Source organism: Amblyomma americanum, chromosome 7 (genome assembly GCF_052857255.1).
Source record: "Amblyomma americanum isolate KBUSLIRL-KWMA chromosome 7, ASM5285725v1, whole genome shotgun sequence".
NCBI lineage: Eukaryota > Metazoa > Arthropoda > Arachnida > Ixodida > Ixodidae > Amblyomma > Amblyomma americanum.
In genome coordinates, this window is record NC_135503.1 from 95,513,121 (window position 1) to 95,540,652 (window position 27,532).

Consider the following 27,532-nt stretch of genomic DNA (forward strand, 5'->3'; position numbering starts at 1 on the left):
CATCTGGATTTAACATTTCTGCATAATTTATTGCAAGAAACTAAAAAAGTTTTGTGACAGAGTTTTAGCATGATTCATAACATGCATTGAGGAAGAGGACATGATCCAGAGGGTCCATGGGAAGACGCTAACAACGCTGGGCCGCTGGGCTCGCTCGCGCGCGCGCGTTAATCGCACGTGTGTCTGTTGTGTTTTTGTCGTATTTGTCATAAGCGCCCGTAACTGGGAATAAAAGTGACCGGTGCTGTTTTTTGCACTGACTGTAGCGCTCACCGTTCGCTTAAGCCTTCCGGGAAGTGCCATCGCAATGGCAGAGCTGTTGCCGAATGCTGACATCTCTGGTGAGACGTCGCCGCGATGCGCGCTCGCGCGCGATCCAAGCGCGCGCCAGTGATATGAATAGAAACTTGCGCGCTCTGCTTTATGCCCTATGCGTGCTTTAGGATTATTTCAATTCAGCGGGCAGGATCGAAACAAAGCGCTGAACTTACGGGCTTTACTAATGCGTACCTTTCTCTGGCGCTCGTAAAAGAGAGCTGCACGTCCTCACTGCGTGGGCCTCTGCGCGAAAACCTGAGTGCTGTAAGATTGCGCCCTTCTTTCTGAAACGTGGCGGAAAAAGGATTGTCTAGCGAGAAGAGCACAGAACGATACAATATGGGCCTCACGGCTTCTACTTTGCTTGGTGCTTCGTGTCGTGTTAAATTGCATCCATACTTCCATACTAGACCTGTTTCTTCACCGTTCCACTTCTCCCTGAATAATTTCTGCATTGAATGAGAATGTTCGTGCGTGCTCTTGTATGTTCCTCGTACAATTAACTGCCTTGTGATGAAGTACAACCCAAGTATAAACAAAAGAGCGACGTCCTTTATAAAAAAAAAGGGGGGTTTACTACTGGTTTAATTTAATTAGGTCGCTATGCGCAGTGTGCTTCACAAATGTGGACGTTATTTTTTGTCATAAAAGAAATAGTGTAACATAACCGCTGCATGATTGTCTGCTTATTTAATTGATATTTTATTGTGGCATACTAATGTTGGTTATAACTGATTTTTTGTTTTCTTTTCTGCCTGTGCAGAGGTGGAAAGGGACCCTGGCTTCCTGGGGTTCCTGAGATCCTTACCAGAGGTATCCCTTGTACAACGTTCTCAAACTGCTTCTTTTAGACCTTTTCCATGAAGCACAATTCCTCAAATCATAGAAGAGGCACTGCTGATATGTACTGCCCGAGACCACTGAGCTTACTACACAGTGATGTACAGCCCTTGCCGAAGCATAGGTCGAGCCCAAGGGGTTTGCTTCTCAGTCATGTAGGGCAACTCCTATAACATCTGTGTGGGGAAGGTATGGGTAAGGATGAGAGTTGGTGTCACCTTTAAGAGATTTAGAATGCTGGCAACGCATAATAAATACCTTGGGCTTATACATAGTTTTCACTGGCGTCATAGCAGCCGCCATCTTTGGGTCCGGAAAGTGCAGCAGAAGCCTGGGGCCGTGCACACTGTGGAAGCTAGCCACAGTACCCAAAGATGGCGTCCATGATGTCACGTGAAAACTATCTATAGTTGTTATAGAAGCTGTACACTCAGAAATACCAAGAGCACCAAAGAGGGTTCGAAGCTAGTCTTTCATTTTTTCACGCATTGCATGTCGTGCAAATGACATGGTTAGCAATACTAGCGTAATCTTGATTGTTCAGCTTCCAGTCTCATGACTAGGTTGTTTTTCAAGTGCTTTCTCTTTTACATTTTTACATGTGCCTTTTTCTTTTGTTGCATGGTTTCTATTAAGGCTGTCCGTGAGATTTTTGGGGAAATTATTGCATAGATTCATGGTGAAGGTTTTGGCTGGTGCTAGTCAATTGTGTTTTACGGGAACCCCACAAAGTGGAGAAAATTTATAATAAGGGAGCAATTAGTCAATAACATCCACTCAAGCGCAGCCATGCGGCTATGAAGGTAAGCTATACTGCTTTCACAGAATGTTCATAGTTCGGGAAAGAGTCGTCCTGGTCTGGGGTTCGAACCTGGAACCACCACCTTACCAGCGTAGTCGCTCTACGATTTGAGCTAACCAGGAAGTATTTTTTTCTGGGAAAGGCTACCTGCAAGCTATCACTACCTGGTAGCCGCGAGTAATCGAATGATTGCCATAAAAGTTGTCTTCTCAGTACTTGCAAATATACCTATGGTGTAAAATATTTTTTGCTTAACTAGCAGCCTGCATGACGAGTATAAAAAATGCAGGGCATGAAAGAGGCAATCCTACAGCCTTGAAGTGGATGAGAATGGAAGCAGTGTTGCTTAATTGAAAAAAAAAAATTCAGATATGGATATGCTAGAAGGAAAAATATTGAGACAGAAATCATCAAGTACATGTCAAGCACATGTGCTACATTTTGCAGTTTGCAGAAAAATAGGGATAGGTAGTTAATATAGATGTAAACTAATACAGGGCCGCTGGCAACCATTTGCTGCTCCGAGAGCCAGCTGTGACATCAAGTCAACAAAACAAAAACGGTGTAGTTAAAATGGCATTGCATGGAAAAGTTTACCTGGTAGGCAGTCACTGATGTCATTGCTATGCAGTGTGCTGTGAAAAGCATCCTACAAGTGCTACTTGCAGTGATCTGTTCAAGGAATTTTCTCCTTTTTGGGAAATTTATGGAGTAAGATTTGTGAAAGGTGAATTTTACGAATTTTTCAGGGAATCCTAAAAACTGAAAATGTCTTGCCTTTTCTAAATTGTTGGAGTTTCCAAGCTACTGCGGGTAAAAAGGGCCTGAAATAGGGATTTCTAGGTCTGGCTGAGGGAATTTTTGGTTATGGCATGGAACATAACTGGCTGGTTGCAGTACTGGTAGGGGCCGGTGCAAAGTTCAATGCTTTTCTGCATGCTGTGTTGTTGTAAAGCTGAGCTGCTAGTAATGCTGGCTTGCATCGTTTTAGGTGACATGCGAGAACTAACAGTAGTGAAGAATTTTAGCTGCTAGAGCAGCAAGTTTTTTGCGATGCAACTTGCAAGGACCTTTTTTTATATATATATAGCGTATTCTAAGCCTTTCAAGGTTTCTCCGCAAAAAAGTGCAGGGTGTCATATTCAAGTACCCGGAGTGTTCATGGTGTGCAAAAAAAAAAAAGTTGTCTTTAGATATATACCTTATGGCCTTCACTGTTTCTCTGTGTCATCACATGAGTGCATCCATGATTTTTTTTTTTTCAGAAACCTGCCACAACATTCCGCTTCTTTGACAGAAATGTGAGTTCTTGTATATTGCCACCTGTTACAGAGTCTTGCCACATACTGTAAGCAAGTTATATTTTGCAAGCTCACTATTTCACGAATTCGGCTAAAGTTGTGTTTTAAGAACATTCCTCAAGTGCAAAATTTAGCTACACAGACATAGCAGGCATCTTAGTTCTCTTATCCCCTAGGCCTGCAAGCCTTCTGACGCTGCAAAGGCAGGTGCATGACTCATGCTACATGATGTCCCATTCGCGTGGAGCATAAATTAGCAGGAACTCGGAGGCGGATAAAAAGAAGGCATACTGATTTTTGAGTACCCCACTATGAGAAACAAAAGGCTGTAACCTAGAAATGACGGCATAGTGTCTTCGAGAAGATAACCTGCCACGTAAAGTTGTCTGCGCGCTTTTGCCTTTTAGTTCCCTAATACGAAATATAGTGCTGATATCAGAGAGTCTTTTTTCTCCAATTATAGTTCACATTTTGCCGAAATTATTCATAGGCCCTTTTTTTTTTTTGTGAGCTGCATGCAATTCCCAATAACCAGGCCCTCACAAAAATTTAAACCTCTTGCAATACTTTGTTCTAGCATGTGGAGCGAGGAAGATTTGTAAAGGCTGTTCGCGTACTTTTTTTGTGTGTGCGAGTGTATGCTGAATCTTTCATCTGGCTGCAATATGAAAATGACATCGTTTGAATGACTTATTTGCTGTAATGATGCCACCTTTGCTCACTGGACACTTATATAGTTTATGCTGTAGACACGAGCTGTGGTTTCGTACTTGGGCAACCAGTCTGAGAGCTGATACCACATGCCTCTGTTCTGGTTCTCACTCTGCACAACCAGTCATTTAGAGATGCTGAAAGTAGTCCTTACTGGCACTTCTACCGGTGTCAACTGGTGTAAAACTAGGCAAAGCAGTTTAACAATTTCCCCCTAGTCAAAGGCAGTATCCGCTTCATAAGCTCCCTCAAGAAGCTTTTAGCTCGGTATCGGTCTCTGTAAGTCTTCGTGTTGTTTAAAAGGGCTCACTTAATCACATGCATCAGAATTTGATGACTTGTTTGTAGCTGTGTGAATTTGCTGACTGTGCAGCACAGTTTTCAGGGGAACATCCTTAGCTTCCCTGGACAAAGATGTACAATAGATAATAACATCGGAGTATGAGGTTAACTTACATCGTGGTCTTCTTCTTCTGAATTTAATATATGCCTTTAAAACTTGAAGCCATTCTTCAAAAATGGCCTTCTCAAAAATCAGATCATGGTAAACACGTCAACTTGTGTCAGCAGTGGTTGTGCCGGTTGCCACAAGAGTCGTAGAAAGAAGATGACACAATAAGTCCGAGGGGAGGTGCGCGATAGGACCAGCTCGTGATTGGGCGAATGGCGGCCACATCTTGGAATAAATGAGCACTGGTTCTGCATGCCTTTGGAGCCTTCCTTTACAACATCTCCCTCCCAGTTCATCAGAACACCTACTTCAAAACTTGCCATGATCACATGACCCACCACGTGGGCTCATATCTAAGAATGCCTACTCCTCAGCTTACCTGGATGACATTCTTATTGGCATAGAAGGTGTAGAGAAGAGTAAGGAAGGTCATTGTACTCCTTACTCTATGGTTCACGGAGAATGCAGTTCCTTCCAGTACCTAGAGGGTGAATACCTGGTGTACACCAAAAGTTGAAGTTTCAATGGGTATGGGTGCTGTGTTAAAAAAGAAGTGTGGTCGCTGATGGTGTCACTAGCTACTATGAAGGTGTAGGTGGAAAATGTTTTGAGGAGAGAATGAAGACTAGTGCACTGTAGGAAAGGTTGAACAGGGAGGTAAAAGGGAGAGAGAAAACAAGTTATGTAGAGATAGGAGGGTGTGTATAGGTGGAATCGATACAATTTTTCAAATTTTTACTGCCATCATTTGCTGATCTAACAACACACTCTCCAGCTTTTGGATACTGAAAAAAATGTTGAAGAGCAGGAAGTGGAAGCACAGTGGGCTGAGTTCTTGCATCTGTGGATGGCATAGTACAGTGCATTCTATTACGCTAAATATCAGGTACGTGACTAACTTTGCTTGGTAAGCTGCAGCTATGCTTTTCGATCTATGCTATGGAAAGACTGACAGAATTGAACTTTAGGATGAGCCTCTTGCTGCCCTTACTTTTTAAGTTTAAATGCAAAAGTGAGAATGCTGGTTTGCAGTGGCTGCAAATAATTAGTTCTGTAGTGTATTGAATGGTCCTAAGTGTTTAAACTGATGTGACCGGAGCAGGCTCTGCCCCGGCCTGGTGGTGGTCCAAATTTTACGGAAAGAAAAGCAGAGTACAGGCATTTCATTTGACGCTTTTTTGTATGCAGTGATTACGCTGATGCAGATGTTTGAAAGAAAAAGAAACACCTGTTAACCATTTGTTTTAGTCTGCAAATGCTCTTGTGGGCTTATGTTCTAGGACTACTACACAGTACACGGAGCAGATGCTGAGTATGTCTGCCGGGAGGTGTACCGCAGCATGTCGGCACTCAAGTACCTTGGCTCAGGTAGGCTGTGACACAAACTTAACATTCGTGGCAGGTGCTGGTAATTTTTTAGTAGACTGCACCAGGAAGTATGGAGGGAAAGAGGTGACGGAGAGTAAGGGGGATTTGATTATGAGTGTCTTTGTGCTTGCTGAGGAGCTTGTTGAGGCTTTTGCATGTTTCTTTGTTTGTATTTGTTGTGCTTGAGGGCAGTGCCAATGCAGAATTTTCTGTGACCTTGCTGCATGGTTCGCTACGTTAGCAACCTTAATGCTGTTGTAGCCAACGTTTATTGATACTTTTTTAGTTCCATAACTCCTCGCAGCGCCCATAGGGAGCGGGCGGCCTGTCGCCGTCCCCGCCGCGGCGCTGCAATCGCGGGTTGAGCGGGGAGAGCGAGAGTCGTCTGCTAGCGTGCAGCGTGCTAGCACGAGCACTCGCATTCGAATCATCGCTGCGCGACGGCTGTTTTTTGTTTCCGGCTCTTGCCCGGAGGTATTTCGTAACATATGTGTGCTTAGCGCGTATGCGAACTGAAGAGCGGTATTCTGAGCAGTGTCGCAAGCGGCCGTTTTGTACAGGCAATGACGAAATGCATGCTTCGATTCTGCATCCCGTGAGATGAACCTAACCTTGCTACTTCAATAGATTCGGATTATCCGCCGAACCACATTTTCGCGACTGGCTGTTGTGTCATGCATTTCGAGCAAAATTACTTTTAAGTTTTATTACAGCAATACTGGTGCAACTAAAACCCGCTGCTAGCTGTCTCAGTGGCTACGGCCCGCGGCTGCTTTCCCGAAAGCCGCGAGTTCGATACCGGTGTGGGCGAAATGCAAGAGTAACTCAAGGCCATTGGCATTTAAATAAAAAATTTTATTCACAAATCCACTAAACATCGTTGCTGACAAATTTGCTGTCCATTAATTTGTCAGACAAGCTTCGCCTTCTTTTGCTCTCTTTGAGCTCTAACGGCGCTACTATTTTCCAAGCACTTTGCTCGTGCAAAGAAGTGCATGCGCGTCACTAAATAAAAGTAAATTAATTGAGCTGTGAACACCTCAGCATGCTGTGGACAACCAACACCATTCGTGCCTTTTTTTACAAGAGAATCCAGCACGTTCCAAAACAGGTCGCCAAACAACTCGCCCTTTCTAGCCTGTTTTATAGTGCCCTCTACCGTGCTTACACAGGCAAACAGCTTTTCAGAAGGGTACGCGAGACTGCCACTGACATATTCACGCTCAATAATGAGCATAGCCTCACGCGGCAGAGAATCCTGCGTGCCAAGTGCGTCCGCTTTGCAGAGTTTACATTGCGTTTTCTTTTTCATTTTGAAAGCCACATAGCCTGCCAAACAGTACAAGGCTGTTTCTTCTGGTGATGGAACACTGCATCTTTTGTCGTTGGAAGCATTGGAGAGGTCCCTGAAAGGTATTGTCATCAGCTCCTGCCAGACCTGTTCTTTCATAGCCTTTTTCTGGATAAGGGCGTCGCGACGCTTTTCTCCGAGGCTCTTGAAGGCACTAAGTAATACACGATCAGTTCCCATCTCACAGTTCCCTTTCACAGCTACTTCAACAGGTGTGTAAAGAGAAAGCAGCCTAAATAATTGGCTAAACTTGGTCACTGTAGGGTGGTCTTCGTCACCTCCAAATGACCTCACTAGGCCAAAGAATCTCTGGAATAAAAAAAAAACATTATATATGAGCATTTCTAGGCTTATTCAACGTGCCAGTCTAATTACCTCAAGCGGGTCTTGGTTTAACTTCGCTGTGAGAATATAGCTGACGCCCTTGTTGTGTAGGAAGTCTATAATGGATAGCACTGACATCAATGTCACCCGCAGGGACTCAACGGTTTGATTTCATGCAATGAGTTTGATATTTCCTCTTGCTTCCGTCCGGTTCATCATGTCGAGGAATTCCTCCAAAAACTGAAAAAAATGTGTGTAGATGAAAAAAAAAATAAATATATTAAACTACAACAGAAATGGTGCATTATACTATAAAATTTATTTTTTTTTCTTCTCACATTAAGAGATTTCTGATTGATTCTTTTAAACTGAGTACACAGAAACTGATTACCTTAATTTTAGGAGAGCCTTTTCTTATTCCAGCTTGAGGAATCTTGGCATTCAGGATGTCAAAAAGATCATTTAGCAGCAAAGTAACTTTTTCATTCTCTGCGCTGTCGGCAAAGCCAGGTACTTTTAGCTGCCGGTAGACCTTTAACCCCGTCGCCACACTGCGGCTGAAAAGCTGAAAAACAGTTTCCTGATTTTACTACAGCTGCAAGTCAGCAAGCTTCGGAATATAGAAGCTTAACATATTGTTTGCCAATCAATAAACGTTGCCCACACTGGAAATATGAACTGTCTGTGGTAGGAGCGTGCATACGCAGTATTTAATCTGGAAAGAGTAATAACACGTTGGCAGGGAAAGGCATCTGAAATATCGTACTTGTGTTGCCAGGCGAACATTCATGGTCTGAAGCCTCTGCGGCTTGACGTGATACTCTGTCAGTTTTGGCACCACTTTAATCTCAGCCTTTTTTTCCTCCTCATAAAGCCGCTCGTAGTGATGGTAGTTCACTCGATGGTCCCCGATCTGCAATAAAATTGCCACGTTTGAAGGGAATAAAAGCAAGGCACACATGCTCATTCAAAAGAAACAATTCTCCACATAATAAGAAGGCGTGGTTATAATAGCTTACCTCTCCATACTTGTGCTTCATCAAATGATTTTGGACACACTTGATTATGTGCGGCATGTCGCATATGAAATGCAGAAATGCACCGTCAGGGAGGCATGGGTGTTCCATCCTGCATTGGGCCTCGCCAAGCTTTCCGCTGACCCCAAGGAGCTTCCACATTGACTTATTGTTTCCAGCACCATCACTGATTACAGCCAAGACTTGGGCGCCATGCTGGTGAAGCTGCAGAACAGAGTTTACTACTATTTTTGCCAACACCCAGCCTGGTGCTGCTCCCTTTGTGGCATAGCTTGCAATGGGCTGAACCCACGAATCGAACATGGGATTGAACATTATAACTAAAGCATGGTCTGCTAGTTGTTCAGAATTCGCTTTGGCAACATCACCATAGTCGATAAATCCATCAAATTTGCAAGATGTTCTGTTAAATTCCGTTGTTTCCCGCAACTTCACCTCATCAATTATTATACAGCCATAGGTTTGATGTTCTGCCTTTCCTGTCATTTGAAGCTGAATGCTTTCGAGAGCAAATTTGTTTAAACCGTACTCACACGGCAGACCCCTCAGCAGCTGCACGAGGCGACATGTACTTGGAAGGGGAAGAACTTTCATACTAGAAAGGGCCCTGTAGCTTTTCGGGCTTGTTAGCCGCAAAAGTAAGCAGACCATAAGCCAGTCGGCTGTGTATCTATGACCACGGGGCGACTTTGCTGCCTGCTGCATTACAGCTGCTCGGAGGGCCATTTTTTGTACCTCAGGCAAATCTTGGGTGATTTCATCCAGAGTTCTTGTCAACGCATTCTTCATCTTCTCACTGAGCCGCTTCACTTCTTGCTTTTTTCGTTCTCGCGCTGCAGTGGCACGGATTAGCCGCTTTCTCAGCACACTTGCTGCCACAGGCACCTTTTTCTTCGGTCGTGTCGATGTTGCCCTCCGCTTCAAACATTTTGCCAAGCTGGTGCACATAGCACACACTTCTTTGTCTGCACTTGTCAAAACAGTGCAGTCTTTATGGTAGAGCGTACTTCTAGCATTTTGGGCCACGCTCCTACAGCTGGCGACATCGAAGTCAGAGCAACCACGGCAAAATTGCTTTGTGTGCACGATCTGCAAAATTGCCTCTATATCTTTCAAAGAAAAAACCTGAATGTCCGCATCCCACTTGTACAACAACCTTCCATTTGCTTGGACAACGTAGGTCAGGTCCTCACGAAATACGACACTTTTCAGGATGGTATAAACGCCTTCCTTCATCCCGGCGTCATAAAAGACAACCTCTTTGTATTTTCCCGCCTCCTCCTCAAGGGCCGCCATTCTCCAGTTTCTCGGAAGCTGTATCGACGAGCTCTTTTCCACAATCTGTGCGAAATCAATGCCTTGCACGGGATCAGACAATGCTTCAGGAATTTCTAGGTGGGACTCCGCAAATGTGGCATTAGCAGGGGCCGCATTGATAGGTCTTTTTTTTGGCGACCGCCGTCTCTTGCGATTTCTCGATAAATAGCTCGGAACATTCGGGAATTGGCACGGAACTGCATCAGGCTTCAGTGCCCAACACCCACGGTCCATCTCGACAATCTGACCGTCAATGACATGCTTGTAAGTCTTCACAATGTCATCTGCCACAAAATGTACGTCACACACCTTGCAAGTCTTGCTGAGCACTTTGTCTGCACGCGGTATAGCTCGAACCCACCTTCCGAGAAGCTCCGGATCGGATGGCGGGGCAAAAAAGTGCCGTTTCTCCGGGTTGCTGTTGTACCCGCTAGTACAGCCGGGCACGAAGCAAGTTGGCATCGTCGCGCTCGAAAGCTGCTTCACGGCCAGCAGCGTTTGTTGTTCTGAGTGCACGATGGGCACCACGTGTTCGCAGAGCGCACAGGAACACAAATGAACAAAAAAAAAGGCAACGACAAACGCGTGCACGGGCTAAGTAGTAACAGCGGGAGAGGGGCCGCGCGCGCGCCGGCGACCGCGCAAACCTCGACTGTAGCGCCCTCTCACCGCCCGGGTACAAGCAGCGCCCGCTTTCAGCGGAGGAGTTTGGGAACTAAAAAAAGTATCTATAAACGTTGGTTGTAGCATTCTGGTTTCTCAAGTCTGCCTTGCTAAAATGTGAGTGGTTCGGGGCAGAATGCCAATGTTTGGCAGGCTTATTTATTATGATGCGTGCCTCAAGTGTTTGCTGGTGTGGGTCTGACAGGATTCTTCTAACTTCTAAGCTAAATCTTGTGATAGTTTATGTATCAGTGTGAGAGAAAATTTCTGTGGCTAGTTGTGTACTGGCTTGTTTGGCTGTTAAAACTTGAATGGTGTTATAAAGGATGCTCTAATTTCCTCAGCAAATGTCACTTGACTGTGTGTTTGTTTCCCATGCTGTGGGCACACTGGATGACTTTGTGTACAGGTGAGGCTATGCGTATGCTGCAGGTGATGCTAAGGTGGCGTCCGTGTGTGTAAGCCAGCGCAGCTATGAGAGCCTGCTGTCTGAGCTGCTGCTAATCAAGCGGTACCGGGTTGAGGTGTATCAGAACAAGGCTGCGCGTCCCTTCAGCGCCTGGGCACTGGTCACGCAGGTGTGTGTTGTCCAGTACTAGGAGCCAGTTCTGGCTTACCGGTCTCCAGACTGCTAGTCTAAGCCCTGGCCACAGTAGCCACGCATCAGTAAAATAAATTGTAAACTGTGGGGTTTAATGTCCCGATGTGATGCATGGGCTACGACGGACGTCACAGTGGAGGGCTGTGGATCAATTTAGACCAACTGGTTCATTAACTGCACCAACATTGTAAAACAAGCGGGCATTTTTGTATTGCTCTCCATTGAAAATTGGCTGCTGCAGTTGGCATCGAGCCCACGACCATAGGATCAGCAGCCAAGTGCCACAGGCATTGAGCCATCGCAGTGGGGCCCACACATCAGTCAGACTGAAGATGCACCTGTTGACTACGGCGCTATGTTATCAGTGACACCTCTCCTTTTAATGCTTGCAGTGTATCAATGGATTATTTTTTAAACCCAAACTGCTCAATTTGAAGATGTATTTTAATTAATGAAGTTAATTACTTGTCATGATGATTGAGTAGTTTTGATGTTGATGTTTACACGTCTACAGATTTGATTTTTGGCCACAGTAGCTACATTTTCATCATGCAGGCAGATTACAAAAACACCTGTAAACTCAAGTTCTGGCACACTAAAAAGAACCTTAGGTAGCTGAAACAATTCCGGGACTTTCAATTAGGCGGTTTTCCTCATAAACCAGGCCTAGTTTTTGGCTCATGAAACCACCAGTTTTGTGTCATATATAAGCCATGGTTCCTGCTTTGTCCAGAAGGGAGAGGGCAGAAGTTGTGCAGGAGGCATGGTTTTTTGCATCTGCATTTCTCGTGCAGTAGTCAGCGCAATGCAAATCGAATAGGAAGCTGCCGCGTAGGCTTAGTGGTATGGTGCTTGGCCGCTGACCTGAGAGGTGCTCATTTGTTCCCAGCCATGGCAGTCACATTTCGATGGAGGCAAAATTGTAGACGCCTGTGTGCTGTGTGATGACAGTGCGCGGTAAAGAACTCCAGCTGGTCGAAATTATCCAGAGACGTCCACTACTGTGTCCCTCATAGCCCGAGTTGCTTTGGGACATTAAATCCAATAAACCAAACTAAATCAAATTAAATCAAAGAGGTTCCCCTTCCTGTGCACATGGTAGATGTAACCTCTTTTATTTCCTAAATATAACACTGCTGTGCATGCAAATACCTAGGCATGCATCCTGCTGCCATGCGCTCTACTCATTTAATGACACCAGCGTCTGGTATAAAGTGTTTAAATATTTCTAAATGTCATCACTGTCAATTGCAAGGTTGTACATCAACTTTAAGGAGGAAGAGAAAGTCGATGCCTGCTCCCTTTGAGCTAGCGCACGCAGCTTTTCTCCTTTTGCAGCTCAGATTTGCTGTCGTGGTAGCTTCCTGGCCAGAAGCTGCTAAATGTTCATGTCTGAATCAAATAAAAATGTAGCCAAACAACATCCACTCTGTCATTGAATTGCCATCTGAACTCTGCAGAAATCAAATACGAAATTGTGCTGTAGCCACTAGACATATTTGGCACCGGTTGCCCTCTTGTGCTATGTGCACTAAGTATCTTTTGCTCCCATTTTTGAGCCCGACTGAGTGCACCAATTTTTGTTCTGCTGCCAAGTTCTCTTGCTTGATTACTTTTCCTGTCTTCTCATGAAGTTACCATAAGGGCAAGGTGTTCAAGTATAAAATGGAATAAACTGCAGGCATCCCCTGGCAACCTGGCACCACTGGAGGACGTTCTTTTCGGATCGACGGGTGGGGGCCTTTCAGAATCCAAGGGAGTGCTTGCTGTCTCTCTCCACTCCAACCTGCAGGTGAGGAAGCCCCCTGCTGTTGCTGTTGTATGCTGCCCTTGGCTTGTGCTTTGCACAAAATAGTGGCACGCTTCTTTGACTACCCTATGAATGCCAGTTACACCACGTCCATAAAGTAGGCTTCTCTGAGAAGCAGTTGGACCCTCACTTTCCAAGGGACGACTGTGCGCAAATTGTAAACTATTTGCCTAATCGCTTCACTAAGTCAGAGGGCATGAGTCATACAATGAAATCAAAGCAGAACGCCTCGAAGTTCCAACAAGCGCCACTCATTTATTTGTGGTAAACCTTGCTGTAGCCTGTAAACTTTCACATGCTACTCAACATGTTTTGTATGGTTTATATGTGCACTGTAGAACTGAGCATGTAAACTGCTCCATGTGCATGGATGTACATTGTTTGTTGAACTTTCACAAATGTGTTTGCGCTTCAACGACTCTAGTTGTTTTCAACTAGCTTTTATGAGTCTGCCAGTGAATCTGTGGAGCTGTGAGCAGGTGTTCGTTTTGCTGCACAGTCTGATACAGGCAGCCTCAAATGTAAGTGCTCTGCTGAGCAAGGAACCATTTAGGAATATCACAAACTCGCACACTCACAGAGAGTTGAGGCAGAGTATCCCTCTGCCCCATACCAATGCTGTCCCTCTATGTGGGAGCTGAGGACACATTAGGTAAAGTCAGTCATCCAGCATGCTGGGCACATTTATCAATGTTGGGAGGCTTGGAATTAGTTCCTGGGAAAGCCATAGTTTCGGGCTACTAAATAATGAGTGAGCAGTAACGCAATAACATAGCATCACAAGAAACACACTTCCCAGCAAGGCAATGTGAATGAAACTTTAGCAAAGCAATGTGTCTCCAGGCGAGAAATCTGAATTAGAGAAAGGTCACCACAACAATGTGACTACAGGTAGAGCAGCTACAAATTGTGCATGACAAATAAAAGAGTCTGCTTGGCGGGTACAAACAATCGCTCACATTCTTCAGGAAAACAAGAGCAAGTTCTAAAGTTTATCTCACAGCTGCCGAGAATACTATGCGACAATCCATTCTGTAGACACATGCGAAATTGCTTGGCATTCTGGGCCTGACTATGGGTGTACCTCAAGGTGTGCCCAACTGGGAAGCTAACCAGTTGATGATGCATTCTGCAGCACAGCTATGTCAGCTACACATCCTTTACAAACTAATTCAAGCCCCATGAACCATCACTCTGAAAGCAGAGATTAAGCTTAGTCGGCGAATGGCAATGAAGATCGTGTTCATTGGTCTTTGTTACCACACACCTACATTGGTGATGAACATCATTGACAAAATCATGAAAGATTTGTGAATGTGCTCTGCAGGTTTTGAAACCGGCTTTACTGGGATTCCAGCTGCCGGCAATGATAAGAATCACTCCGGGTTTGCCTGTGATTCCGCTATGGTTAATCTTCGACGTTGGAATTTACACTGTGCGAAGATGGCAACAGACAGAAGAATGTCTTCTTATGCTGTCCGTCATCGTTAGGACCTCTGATTCCCTGCAAAAATTAGGGGTCTCATTTATCATTTTCATGCTATGTCAGTTCGTACGTGCATATGTACTGATACCCGCAGAAGTTTTCAGAACACTAAAACAGCAAAAAAGCCCAATTTCTTGTCTGTACTAACATGCACCCACAAACTGAGAGGCATGCTTTTGTGTGCTGCCTGCATAATACACCTTCAGTGTTGGGCCATGCCTCCTGGCAGTGATGAAATTCAGCTCTTTTGTGGTGTCTATATTCTGAAAGCTTCTGTGGTCACCTGTAACAAACTTGCCATTCCTTTTGATAGAGTGTACTTAGTAGTGGTGGCTCTAAAATCCTGGCTGTGGTTGAATGTTTTTCTTTTTTTTTTTCCTTTCACTTTCATTTTGAATCACTTGAAAACCCACTTAATTTAAATATTTCCCTTGGTCATCTGGCCGACTTTAAAGGGACTATGCAATGAATAAAAAGTCGTTTGTAAATGTTTTCAATGCTTAGAAATGATGCTAAGAAGCATTCACACCAAGTATGAGTCTTCGGAACTGAGCCGGCAATTAATTATGAATTTTTAAAGACCGTGTTTATTAAAATTCGCGGGCCGATTGGTGTGCTCGTAGTGACCGATTTTGAAACTAAAATCGTGGAAAAAGACGTCACTGTACCCATGACGTCGCCAGGCCACCACACGCTCTCATTCGCTGGAGCCACGGCAGCCACGACGTCACGGGCACACTTCCGGTAGCCGTGAAAACCGTCTGCTCGTGCCGCCGCGCGACCCTCTCAGGCAAGCGCGAGCCAGGGCATTGCCTTCGCGCATGTGGTTTCAATTTTCCTCTGCCACCTCCTTCTGTCGGGACTCCCGGGGCCACTCGCAGTGGCTCACCGAGTCGCTACTGTCGTCGCTGACGTTCAGCCGGTGCGGCGTGAACGCATAGGGCTCGATGCCCATTGCGGCCGTAAGAGCGAGCAGCCGCGCCTCAAGGTCTGGGTCTATCAGAAGACAAGCAAAGAAACCCGACGCGCCGCAATCACGCCGCCGACGCTGCTGTTGGGGTGCTAGGAGTGACAACCGGAAGTTGCAAAAGGAACGTCAGTGGATGACGTATTCATGGGCGGGGCCCAATCCCAGAGCTGTTTTTTTTATTTTTGTCTGGTGCCCCGTGTGTATGAGTTGAGGGGGGAGAGGAGGAGCGCAATTTTTAATCGTCTATATCTTCGTTGTTATTGATGCTAGCTCAAAAATTCTTGCACTGGTGTGACGAGTGATGAAATGCCTATCTCTCGTCTGCTTTATGTAACCTCAATTAATTTATTGCATAGCCCCTTTAAATTAATGACATTTCACTGTTTTTAGTTTGAGCATGTTTGTATGCATGTGGAATTCATGTCATTAGTAGCACTGTTGATTCATAAATTTTGGTAGCAATATGTAACATTGTTTTTTGTGGATGATCAGTGTTGTTGTGGCACGTGCGTTCTCTCCCATCACATGGCACAGACCTTGGGTGTTGCCTATGGAGACTCAGTTTTGCAGCAGCTGACGGTGGCGGAGTTTGTCAATGACGAGCACTTCTCAAACCTCAGCGTGAGTCACCCTTCAGTGCACCTGAACTTTATGAGCATGCGAATGCACAAATAGGCATTGGTCTAGCTGAGTTGGACGGCTCACTCAGGGTGTGGCTCTCCCAGACTTTAATTGTTCCGTCCGCAGCTTGTACCTGCGTTGAGATGTAATATCTGCACTAGTGAATTTAAACCACCACTCAGTGGTTTCTGCTGTCACATTTGGCAGAATTGTCCCATGACTATAGTATATTAGGAATCCCTTGAGTGGAAAAAACTGTATTTTGACACTTATGCAATGGCAGTATATATTTTCAGACAAGGTAACTGTACATTGGGGTAAAATTTAAAAATTGCTTTAGCAGTTTTATGAAAAGATGAAATTATAAACAGCAAAAGGAAAATATGCATTGTTATCAAAAACATGGCCTCACAGTAAAAAAACAACTAAGGTTTAGCACTTGCTGTTACAAGAGGTGTCTGTGTGCCTTAGAGAATGAGGAAGCTGAAATCAATGTCTTCTCTTTGCTCGTAGGGAAAGGAATTTGCACTTTGTGTTAATGACGGCATCAGGTAGCCTGCATGTTGCTATGTACTGCCCCTTCATCGCTGCCTGCCGTGGCCACCTCTCTCTGTGGGATTGCTGCTGTCGATTGAGGGACTGGGGTGTGTCAAACATGCAGGCTGTGCTGGCACAGCTGAGCCCCCAGGAGTGCCTCCTGTCTGCCACTGACGCCCGCCGCTGTCCCGAGCTGAAGGCCCTCCTGGAGCGCTCGGGGGCACTGGTCACTGAGGCGAAGCCAGGTGAGGCATGTTGCGGCTACACGCTTGTAAACCTGTTTGATACATTCACTGTAGCTGCACTTCATCATAGTTCACCAGCTTTTAATGATGGTGTTGATCTCATGTGCAAAAAGTCTTGGTGAGCCCACTTTTTCGCTCTGTTCGCTCCAGTGAAATCTGCGAGGCATGTAGTACTATGTATCAAACGTAAGTAAAGCTTGCATTACTGGATCCTGTAGAATCGGGGCGAGTGGGTTTGGAAAGTCTGGGAGTTTGTTCGTGTGTTAGAGAATGTGTGGAAAGGGCAATGCTGCACTAAATGAAAAAAAAAGGCCATCAACTGGGGGAGGCAGCACCATCCCACTCTTCTGGTGGGAAGAAGCAGAAGCGCAGAAAAGTTGTGACACTTGCCATTGCGCACACTTTAGGATTGCGTGGGCAACAATGCATTATGCATATCAAGCTTGAAGAGGGTTATGTACCGTATTTACACGATTTTAAGTCGACATATTTTTCAAAATTTGAAAATCCGAAGTGGGGGAGTCTACTTAAAATCGAAACCAAAGCATCGCACCATAATAAATGCGAGACAAACGAGATATCAGGCATGCTACACCGTAGTTGCATTTTTGCTACGTGGCTCCGTCGGATTGCTCTTGGCGCTGGCCTTGAGCAGCTGCTATATCAACGCACAGAACCGGCATTCCCACACCACGCGAGTTGGCCGATGGTGGCTGTTGATAAGCAGCAAACCGGCACCAGCCCACTCCCCACGCGTGGCTGCAGATTGCGTCTGCTGATAAGCGGCGGCGGCCCGATAACGCATTCGCATTCTACTCGTAATAGGCGTCGTCTAAGTTTTTTTTGTTTACTTTCAACCGCGGACTCAGCGCTCAAAGGAGCGTTGATAGTTGATGGAAGGGCCGCTGTTCCAATTGCGGTGGCACCCCCACTCGGAACCGCAGCGGCGCCGGGGAGTGCCAGTAGCTGACGGAAGAGCCGACGCCGCTCACGCGTGGCTTCTCTTTGGCTCTTATGCATTCGACTGCTGGCGGCCTCGTTTCACATGTTTTTAATGTAGTGCTTCGTCTTTTGTCGTTTGTGCCCCGGGTCCGGCAAGCGACTGCGCTCGTTCACAGCTACATTCAAGATGGCTGTCATTCTTCACGCCGAAGAAACGAACTGCCCACCGGGCCTCAAGGTCAACATTCACAACGGGTTATACAGGCATGGCAGCTTCAGCGAGGCAAAATTTTCAGCTGTTACACGCAATGTCGTGATGTGGCTGTTTGCGAAGTGCGGGATTTCGCTGCACGACGATGGTAGAACGACGAGCTGTGGGACTGCAGCAGCGATCACGACGGCAGCTCTAGTGAGGACGATGGCGTAAGTGTGGACGAGTAGTCCAGTGACTAATACATTTTCGTTTTGGAATTTGCCCACGGACGCTCTCGCGCGCGGCAGATTATAGCGGCTGGCGATAAGCGGAGGCTGCAGGATAGTGCTATCACGTTCCATTATTAAAGGCCAAGTGTAAACGACCTCCAAATTTTTTTTTTCCAGAAATGTGAAGTGGGGGGATCGACTTACATTCGAGTCGACTTAAAATCGTGTAAATATGGTATTTGAATGATCACTTGCCATGTCGATCATACCTCGACACAGGCCCTCCTTGAGAGCCAGTGTTATTCCAAAAGCACTGGCTTAGAGACCTTCTGAAGCCATAGGCCTGCATGGACATTGTCCGGTACAATGTCGGTGTTTTGAATTAACTGGATTTCAGATTAAAGGTGGCCAAATGAATGAAGTTTTACTATGATGGTGGCTGCACTTTGCAAGCACTAGTGCAAGCTGCCCAGGTGTCTATGCCTGTGCTGTGAACTAGATGACATGTGGTGCACACAGGTGTGTATAGCTGCTTTTTTCTCTATACCACACAATTTAATGCGTTCTTGCTCTGAAAAACCTGTCAGAATTAACTGCTTGCATATCACGCAGTTTAATATATTGCAGTCATAGGCACATTCAAAACAGCAAAACATGTTTTTTAAGTGGAGTCATTTTACTTTGAGTGCAGAGAGATTGACATTTTGCATCTTGCCTGCTGATGGAGCTTCTTACAAATTCTCAACTTGTGACCAGCTGAAATTTTGTTTTTCCCCTGAAACAGTTCGGCCAGTTTTTAGCTTTCAAAAGGTTTCAAGTGTGTTCTAAGCCCTGCAAGTAAAATACCTTGTTCTTATGTCCCTAATAAGCCTGTGGAAGAGCGATTGCCGGCAATGAAGCAGAATTTAAAAGTGTCATGGCTTGTTGGTCTTGTAAAGAGAACGTAATGACCTGTCCAAGATGATCATGGTGATCCCTTTAAAAATATATGTGTACTACTTTAAAATATATGTGAGCAGTAATAGTCTTCATGGCAGGCAGCAACTTGCTGTGGGGGCACACAACAAGTGGGACCCCCTTCCCCACTTCTCCTCTAACTGCCTTGTCCAACCACTGCCTCTAAATCCGCTTGTCTGCTCATTTCTGGCGTTCATCCCACTTGCGGTGCTGCCACAGTGCTCACAGCTGCAGAGGTGTAACACCTCAGCTCTGGCTTATGTCATTTGTTTGTCCTGTGGGCTAGTAAAGCAGGCTGTGACCAAGGAGTCCTACGTTTACCTTATCATGGTGACATTCAACACTGCAAGCATTAGACAAGAGACTGTCCTTGTGCCATGCAGGTGACTTTAATTCGAAGGAAATCGCCCAGGACCTGGGCTGCCTTCTGCAGCCATCACAGCTGCCGCAGGGGCAGGCGTCCATGCTAGGTGAGTGTGATCATCCTGCTCTTGCTCGATGGGATCAGTGCAGCCTCTACAAAGTAACCAAAAATAAGCTCAGTTGGGAAGTGTTTAAGGGGGCACGTGGCTTTCAACACAAACTTTTTTCACCGCAGCGGTGGCCTAGTGGTCTGAGCATCCATCTCGCATGCGGGAGGTGCGGGGTTCAATCTCCAGTGCCACTGGGTACCTACCGGTGATACAATAGGTGCAAGCTTTCCGCTGAGCTGGTGCTTGGCTTATTTAGGGTGACATACTTGGGAAATGGGTTTTTGATCCCACCTTGAGTAGATGAAAACACATTGTGCCATGATGCTCTTTGGCCACAGATGCTCTTGCGAACATTCTTATATTTTGATGGATTTTGATTGAAATATTGCTACGCTTTAGTAATGCTGTAAAACTTAATTGCTAAAAATTTCAATATCATATCTGGAGAAGTTTTCTTTATACTAATTTAGTATTTTTTCTCTTCTACACATTGTGAAACACCTGCAGACAAGACAGAATGGGATAGAAGACCGGTTCAACATTCATTGCATTTCTGAGTACATGCTGCGGAGTCTTGGACTTTTTTTCTGCAACATGCGTTTTTTTCCAATCTTTTACAAAGCAATTGGCATACACATGTCTGAACTGTAAACAAGATGTCAGACCAAAAATCTATAATTTATCAAAATAAAATAAGCAAGAATGTCATTGCATAGAGTGGAGTTCTGTGAATGCAACAAAACAAGCAGGTTTAGCATAGACAAAACAGTCTGGAAGAAATCTGCATCTAGTTAGATAACTGGAGTGGAGAAAAGCGACGATTTTTCCAGCATTTTTCTGAATGCAATGCCACTACAGTTCACGAAACAGTTTCTTAGAGTTCTTGGTAATTTCAGGAATGGAAGTTCACCGGAAAGCATAGGAAACGAGGCATATGGAGGAGATACAATGATTTTCAAAAACCGTTGTTTTGGTTGTTTTTGTGATTTGAAAACTGTCTTTCCGCTAAGATCCCTCGTGGTTTCCAGACACCAGTGCGAAAAAAAAAAAAAATTGCACAAGTCAGAGCATGCAAATGAAAGTTACTCAACTTGCAAAATTCAAAATAGAAACATCGGATGAAATCGCATTTCACCCACCCGGAGCCAAGATTGGGTGCTACGAATCTGAACTGCACTTTGCACACAGGCAGCAGAAGCTTGCGTACCACTGTCACCTGGTCAGGGCAGCTCGCAGCCGTGCATTTTGATGGTACAGGTGTTCTGATTACGGCTACTGATTCGGAGTTCTTGGGTTCGAACCCGCGGCGACTGCGTTTTCATGGAGGAAAAACGCTAAGGTGCCCGTGTGCGATGTGTTAAAGATCTCCAGGTGGTCGAAATTATTCCTGAGCCCTCCACTGCGGCACCTCTTTCTTTCATTCTTCTTTCACTCCCTCCTTTATCCCTTCCCTTGGGGCGGTTCAGGTGTCCAATGATATATGAGACAGATACTGGGCCATTTCCTTTCCCCCAAAACCAATTATTATTGTTATTATTATTATTATTATTAGTTCTGCTTACACATGCAAGTGACAGGGCAGGTGGGACTAAAGGGAGGGACCACAGCAGGGCTCCCCGATGCCAGCTTGCAATCCCATTAGAGTTGAGGTTTTGAAAAGCTACCCCCCTGTCTGCACCCCCATCTCACTCCACCCCGCTCTCCATCTCCTGTTGTTTTCTTTCCACATTCTTGCCCGTGGTCTTTGTTGACCTTTTATTTTTTTATTTTCCCTCACTGTTTTCTTGGTGTCGGCAGTTTGAACAGCAGAGCTCTCCTCGAAATGGAAAATGTTGCCCCTAATGTTTTTCTGATTTGTTTTCATTTGCTTGTGGTAATTCTTTTCATTTTATGTCCTAGGCGAATAGCTTGCAGTACTCAGACGCAGTATATTTTCAATTCATTTTCTACGTACAAAAGAATTAAGTTTAATACTGGATGCACAGCTAATCAGGAAGGAAGTACTCAGTTTGTTTGGCACCTCATATCTGCTGCCGATAATTGTTTCTACATTTGACCAGCATCGGCCCGAAGTGAGTGCTTCAAGAGCAGAATTGAACATTAAATGCTGCGGTTTTGGCAGTCTCGCTGGGTGGGACACTGAGGAGAAATTGAAGTTGTCTTGTATCGATAAAATACCAGCTCCTGATCACAAAAATGCCGCTCTTACTGAAAACAAAGCTCTTGTAAGGTAGAAAATAGCAAGAACCAAAATACAGGTATTGCCGCCACAGGCCAATATGGCAAGTACAAGCGTGGTGACGTCATATGACAAGAGATGCCACTTTGGAGGAATTTTCCTTCCTACATGGGGCCGCAAATCTCTGAGGCTAACAAAGGAAGGTTGCGAGGTTCAATATTGAAGTAAGTTTTGTTTTAAAACAGATAGTGCACTTTTATCACACAAGGAAGGCAGACAAAAGACAACCTGAATGTTGGAAGCAAAGAAAACCGATGCATGGCGGCGCCGCAGGCGGCCAGGAGAGTTTCGATTTGTTATGGCGCTTCACGTCTATGAGGTTTGCATGCCCTGTGGTTTTGTTTTTGACGCGCCTCGATATACAAGCGCCGAACAGCAGAGGAACTCCAAGTGCCGCTTCAAGTGCTAGTTAGCCTTTGAAGGAGCCTGTTAAGGCTGGTCAGATGATCGCCACGGTCGATGAAAAACTATGATGGCACGATGGTCGGTGATCGTACAAGGCAGTTCGCAGTATAAAGAGCACTTGTGTCTTCGCACGCTCGCCCGGCGAAACATTCCCGGCTGTGCCAGTCAACTTCAAACTACTTAACGGAAATCGTTTATTAGGGATGAGCGACAAGGTACTAGGCAGTTGAGAAAAATTGCTGATGGCCTAGCTCTGTTAGGCCAGGATATACATAGCGAAAGTGCGGATACTTCTGCATCAGAAGAGTGCATTCACTAGATGCGCCTTATTCACCTTTAATCACAATCCGTTGGCCCCAAAGCCCCAGCCAGCCTCCGATGGGCGCAATGCGCCGACCTTGTCCTGGCCCCTCGCGACTCCCCGCTCTGGGGTTATGATATTTAGTTTGCAACGGCTGCTCGCGGCAGAAGGGGGAAGCGACCCATGGCGCCTAACCTAACCGTGCTCCCTCAAAAGCATCGCATGCTTTGTGGGGCTGAGGTCGCTGAAATGCAGAAAGGGGTTTTTGCGAGAACTACGTCGTCAGGTTCGGGAACGGGATCCATCGTAACGCTGGCAAGACGCAGGTGCAGACGTAAACGAAGCGACGGTAGCAACCCCCGATAGATGCTTTCAAAGTGCGGTGGCAGTAGCTTTCGTTTCGGCTGCTGCTAGACTGCACCACTAGCCGCCAGAAATCACGGAATCTGCGTTTACATCATGTTTCACGTCACTCCGTCCTATGACGCCATAAGAGTTCGCCGTGACGTCATAAGAGTTTTCGAGTTTGAGTCGGAGCGGCGGGAAAAACTTTTTCAACTTCGAATCCAAATTTCTTTGAAATAAATGCATCTTTCGCTCCCGGACAAGCGGCAACAAAGCCATGAAATGCCAAACTAAACAAAAAGAAATGATAGAGTTCTCCTCAGTGTCCCTCTAAGGCATCACCTTGCACCATGCTCTGCAGCATGCAAAGAACAAAAACCGTTTGCTTGATTTGTGTCGCAAGGTCCTTTTAACATGCATCTGAGCACTATCCTATGGTTGAGGAAAGTTATACAACTTTGCCAGATTTTCATAGTGCAAGAAAAAAATTGTGGCCTGACATGCAAACCTAGGTCCATACCATGACTGGAGTAATCAGTTTGGTCAAATGTTTAGGGGAAGCCCCCAAGGTGGAGTAAATTTGTAATAACGGAGTAATTACTCATTGGCATCCACCCAAGTGCATCCATACGGCTACAAAGGAAAGCTATACAGCTTCCTCAGAAACTTCGCAATTAAAGAAAAATTCGTCCTGGTCTGGGTTCGAACACGGGACCACCGCTTCACCAGAGCAGTCACTCTACCAACTGAGCTAACCGGGGACGGCAAGTTTGTGGTAGGGCGGGAGCAAATTAATAACTCGAAGTGGGAACAGAGTTGGTTAAATGTTTAGGGCAAGCCCCTAAGGTGGAGTAAATTTGTAATAAGGGAGTAATTACTCATTGGCCCGGGTTTGAACCCGGACCAGGACGAATTTTTCTTTAACTGCGAAGTTTCTGAGGAAGCTGTATAGCTTTCCTTTGTAGCCGTATGGCTGCACTCGGGTGGATGCCAATGAGCTATTACTCCCTTATTAGTAATCAATTTTGGATCATTTTTGCTTCACTGCGTCTGCATAGAGAGACACTCCTGAATCTGCATTGTGTTTATGGGTTTTGGCAGAGTGCCTCTTTTAAATTATGTGCTGTGCAGGCACTTCCTAATGCTTACAGTTCTATGTGTATGCTACATGTCTGTGTGATATGTGTACCTGTCTGTTATTCCATCCTTGGAATTCCATCCTATTATTCCCCCTGGAGTAATATGTGAGACAGTTTGCTAGGCAAATTCATCCAATAGCAGTAATGAGTCTTCCTCAGTTCGACCTCACCCTGCTCACTGTTAACCATTGTAGCTGTTGGCAGAGTGATCTTTTCAAGGACATGAGGTGGCACATGATCATGCACATGTAACATGGTTATCATGCGCCAACTTTGTAGCATCACTGAGCTGAAGCAAGGGTCTCAAACTCGTCTTGCCATTGGAGTTACAAGGATAAGCTTTTGTCCACTGCATACTAGTAGACAAGAAAGAAGAAAGGGCAGCGTACCCGTCACATCACCAATGGCTGCTTCAATTCTTTTGTCATTTCGGGCATAGCGAAAGTTACAAATGGACTCAGAGCCTGGAATAATGCGAAGGTAGGATACTGCTACACTTTAATTTCGATGTAGAAAGCGCCTAGCCACTGACTTACGGTAATACGTGGTAAGCAGTTGACCAGTGATGAACCGTGAATACTGATAAAGATATGTGTTATGGATGGAAAAGAGAAACCAAGATATGTTGCTGACACAGTATATTTAGAACAAAAGTTAATTCTTTAGGGCACCTAAGCCTAAGTTCCGTGGCCCATTTGTTTGAAATCCGTGTGTTAAAAAACATGTTCCTTTAGTTTATGTTCTCCTTTATAGCAAAGAATGTTTGGTCTTTTCAGGTTTCAAGCTAACATGCTTTTGTTGTTTGTTCCCACAACTGAGTAGAATATGGTTAGCAATGTTTCATTGAGAAAAAAATAAAAAATCCTGAGATGTTGCCAACCTGCTTAGGTGCAGTGCACTCAGCCGCACAGTAAATGAGTTCTTTTACAGCCAGAGCTGTTACCAGGTGTGCCCCCCCCCCCCCGTCCTCGGGAGTGGTTGTGTAACTGAAGCCTGTTGTAGTTAGTAGTTGTAGACATCCGCAAGTCAAGTCCAGCTGAATCAAGAGAGAGAAGCAGAGGAAGGAGATGAAGAGAAGGAAAAAAGGCCGCCACCATCTGGAAGACGAAGTAACGAGCGTTAGCGCAGAGGCCAAGGTGCACATCGACAGTCGCACTTGATGAGAACGCACGCATTCACTGTTCTTGGCCAAAATTTCGGTTGGGGGTGAGAGCGGAAAGGGATGGGAGGGCACAACCAATTTTAATGGCTGCCATCATGGATTCGAGAAACCGAAACTATGCCGCCATTTTGTCCCCTGACGTCATACTCGCATAGTTAACCTCTATCCACCACATTGAACCGTGACGTCGTCATTGGCACGTGTCAGGTGGCTGTTTCTACAATGCTATTGTAGATGGCAGTACTAGTCTCAATGAGAGATCTTCGGTTTTCTAGTTGCTGCCACAGATGGTGCTGCGATCTCAGGGTGGCTCATTTATCCAAGGCATTGGAGTTTAAGTACAGTGAATGGAAAGTAGATCTTAAGCCGGTAGAAGTAACCAAGCGAAGGTTATGTGATTGGTGGCTAAAATCAAGACAAGAGTAAAATTTCACAAGTTATGGCTAGGTGTCTAGGTGGCTTGAACCACCACCTGATTTAAAGGGTTCAGCCTTATCCATCCATCCATCGGTAGCAGACTCCACAAAATATCGAAATGTTATGAGTAGTTGCTGCCACAGATGGCGCTGCGATCTCAGGGTAATAGCAGACACCACCAAGTCACGAAACAGGATTTGTAAGAGCTAATGCTCTTAAAAAGAAAAGTGAAGAAGACGAAAGCCAAGAGAGAGAAGAAGGGGAGAAAATTGAGCGAATCTGGCCTCCCGCCGAGTGTTTTAACTAAGTCGTAGCCTAATTTAGCCAGTCTTTATTTGTTTTCAGTCACAGCCAAGCGAAAACAGAAATTTAACATCTGGTTTACAGTCTAGATGCACTGCCTTAAAAGGCTTTGTAGCCGTATGGCTGTGCTTGGGTGGATGCCAGTGTGAAATCACTCCCTTATTACAGTTTTATGAAACGATTATTAAACAATTTTAACTCTTATTTACATTTTTTTGGTTAATGTTGCCTGTGCTTATCAGCATTGGCGGCGGCAGCAGGTGTTCTCTCCATCCGGATGGTTCCTCAATTTGCCGTTCTAGGCATTGATATTGATGCGCTGTCGTTTCTTGCCTTCTTTGCAGCTGAACTTGACCTGAAGGTGGCTATGGATGCACTGGCAGCAGTTATCAAATATCTCAATGTGAGAACTCTTCTCTTTTAGTTTCATTCTTATGGAAAAATTTACGAGTGGCTTTAATGTAATAGTAATGGCTTTAAGAATGCATTGTTTCGGTTGCAACTCCGTTGCAGCTCACGTCAAGCCCTGAGCACCTGGGATGTCTCCGGCTGTGCACATTCGACTTTGGGCAGTTTGTGCGCCTCAACACAGCAGCCATCAAGGCTTTGGGTGTGCTGCCAGCTGATGGAGATGGTAAGCCGCATTGTTTGCCATATTTTTAAAGTTGTCCACTATAGTGTGGGGCAGCATTTCTTGAGAATGCTGCCAAGGCTGCAGAGCCGAAACACATCTCAATAATCTCTCTTCACCACATTGAATGTAGTTGCTAGTTGAAATAAATAATTTCTTGTTAAGCAAATTGAAATCATAATAAAGTTAATCCTGGATATAAAGAAATTGAGTAAAGTCGGCAATTTTTCGTTGCATGCAGTTTTCACGGCAAGTCTCGAAACCACAATGCAGAACAGAAGCCAAAATGAAAAATGTGTGCAGGTGAAATGGCCTTGCAAACATTTGCACAAATCTCCTTTCCTCTAGGTCATAAACACAGAGAAACATTTGACAGTCGCATTGATAACACGACAGTGGCAGCAGCCGCCATCTCTGCTGCGGCTCGGCTCGTACGATGCCACTATGAGTGGGGTGGGGAAAGTGGGAGAGGTGGAATAGTCGGAAGCACGTGCCTCTTCCTGCATGTCCCCTCTCTCCCTCTGCTTGGTCGCTGTTGCCCTGGGAAAGAGACCTTGTCCCCATCTTGCGTCACCAAAGCTCTGCGTCACTCCCACTTCCGCTTTGCATGTGTTACCAGTGCTGGAATCAAGCAAGCAACTGAGGAGCAGCAATGGGTGCACACTGCTCGTCCAGTGTATTCTTTGCCATGTCCTGTTGCCTTGTAGTGCCACTTGCTGTGATGCTCCAGAAGGGGAAGCTGCAGAAATGGCTGCATTTGCCTCGGAGAGATACCACTGGCACAAGCACGACCTATTGTGTCAACTGCATTCCCTTGTTCTGATTATATATGTTGCTTTATCAGCGGCAGACTTGTCACTGCAGGATGTTTTTTTTTTTTTTAGGAAAGGAAATGGCGAAGTAGCTGTCTCACATCTCTGTGTACACCTCAACCGCACCACAAGGTAAAGGAGGGAATTGAAGAAGAAAGGGAGAAAGAGGCGCTGTAGTGAAGGGCTCCAGATTTGGACCTTCTGAGGATCTTTAACGTCCACTGAAATTG

The 27,532-nt window shown here is 45.4% G+C and overlaps 1 protein-coding gene and 1 pseudogene across 1 annotated transcript in view; one reads left to right on the plus strand and one right to left on the minus strand.

Moving 5' to 3' along the window:
* The first annotated feature begins 156 nt into the window (after positions 1 to 156).
* The window catches only part of spel1 (DNA mismatch repair protein spel1), an 85,631-nt gene continuing 58,255 nt past the window's right edge, over positions 157 to 27,532 (plus strand). The window contains exons 1-11 of the mRNA XM_077632719.1: positions 157 to 341; positions 1,082 to 1,131; positions 3,226 to 3,261; positions 5,704 to 5,791; positions 10,916 to 11,061; positions 12,766 to 12,876; positions 15,885 to 15,971; positions 16,633 to 16,753; positions 19,459 to 19,545; positions 26,204 to 26,262; positions 26,373 to 26,493. Of these exons, the coding sequence (XP_077488845.1) occupies positions 308 to 341; positions 1,082 to 1,131; positions 3,226 to 3,261; positions 5,704 to 5,791; positions 10,916 to 11,061; positions 12,766 to 12,876; positions 15,885 to 15,971; positions 16,633 to 16,753; positions 19,459 to 19,545; positions 26,204 to 26,262; positions 26,373 to 26,493 (940 nt within the window). The 5' untranslated portion in view covers positions 157 to 307. The remainder of the gene's footprint in view (positions 342 to 1,081; positions 1,132 to 3,225; positions 3,262 to 5,703; positions 5,792 to 10,915; positions 11,062 to 12,765; positions 12,877 to 15,884; positions 15,972 to 16,632; positions 16,754 to 19,458; positions 19,546 to 26,203; positions 26,263 to 26,372; positions 26,494 to 27,532) is intronic.
* Positions 6,074 to 10,410, minus strand: LOC144096829 (uncharacterized; annotated as a pseudogene).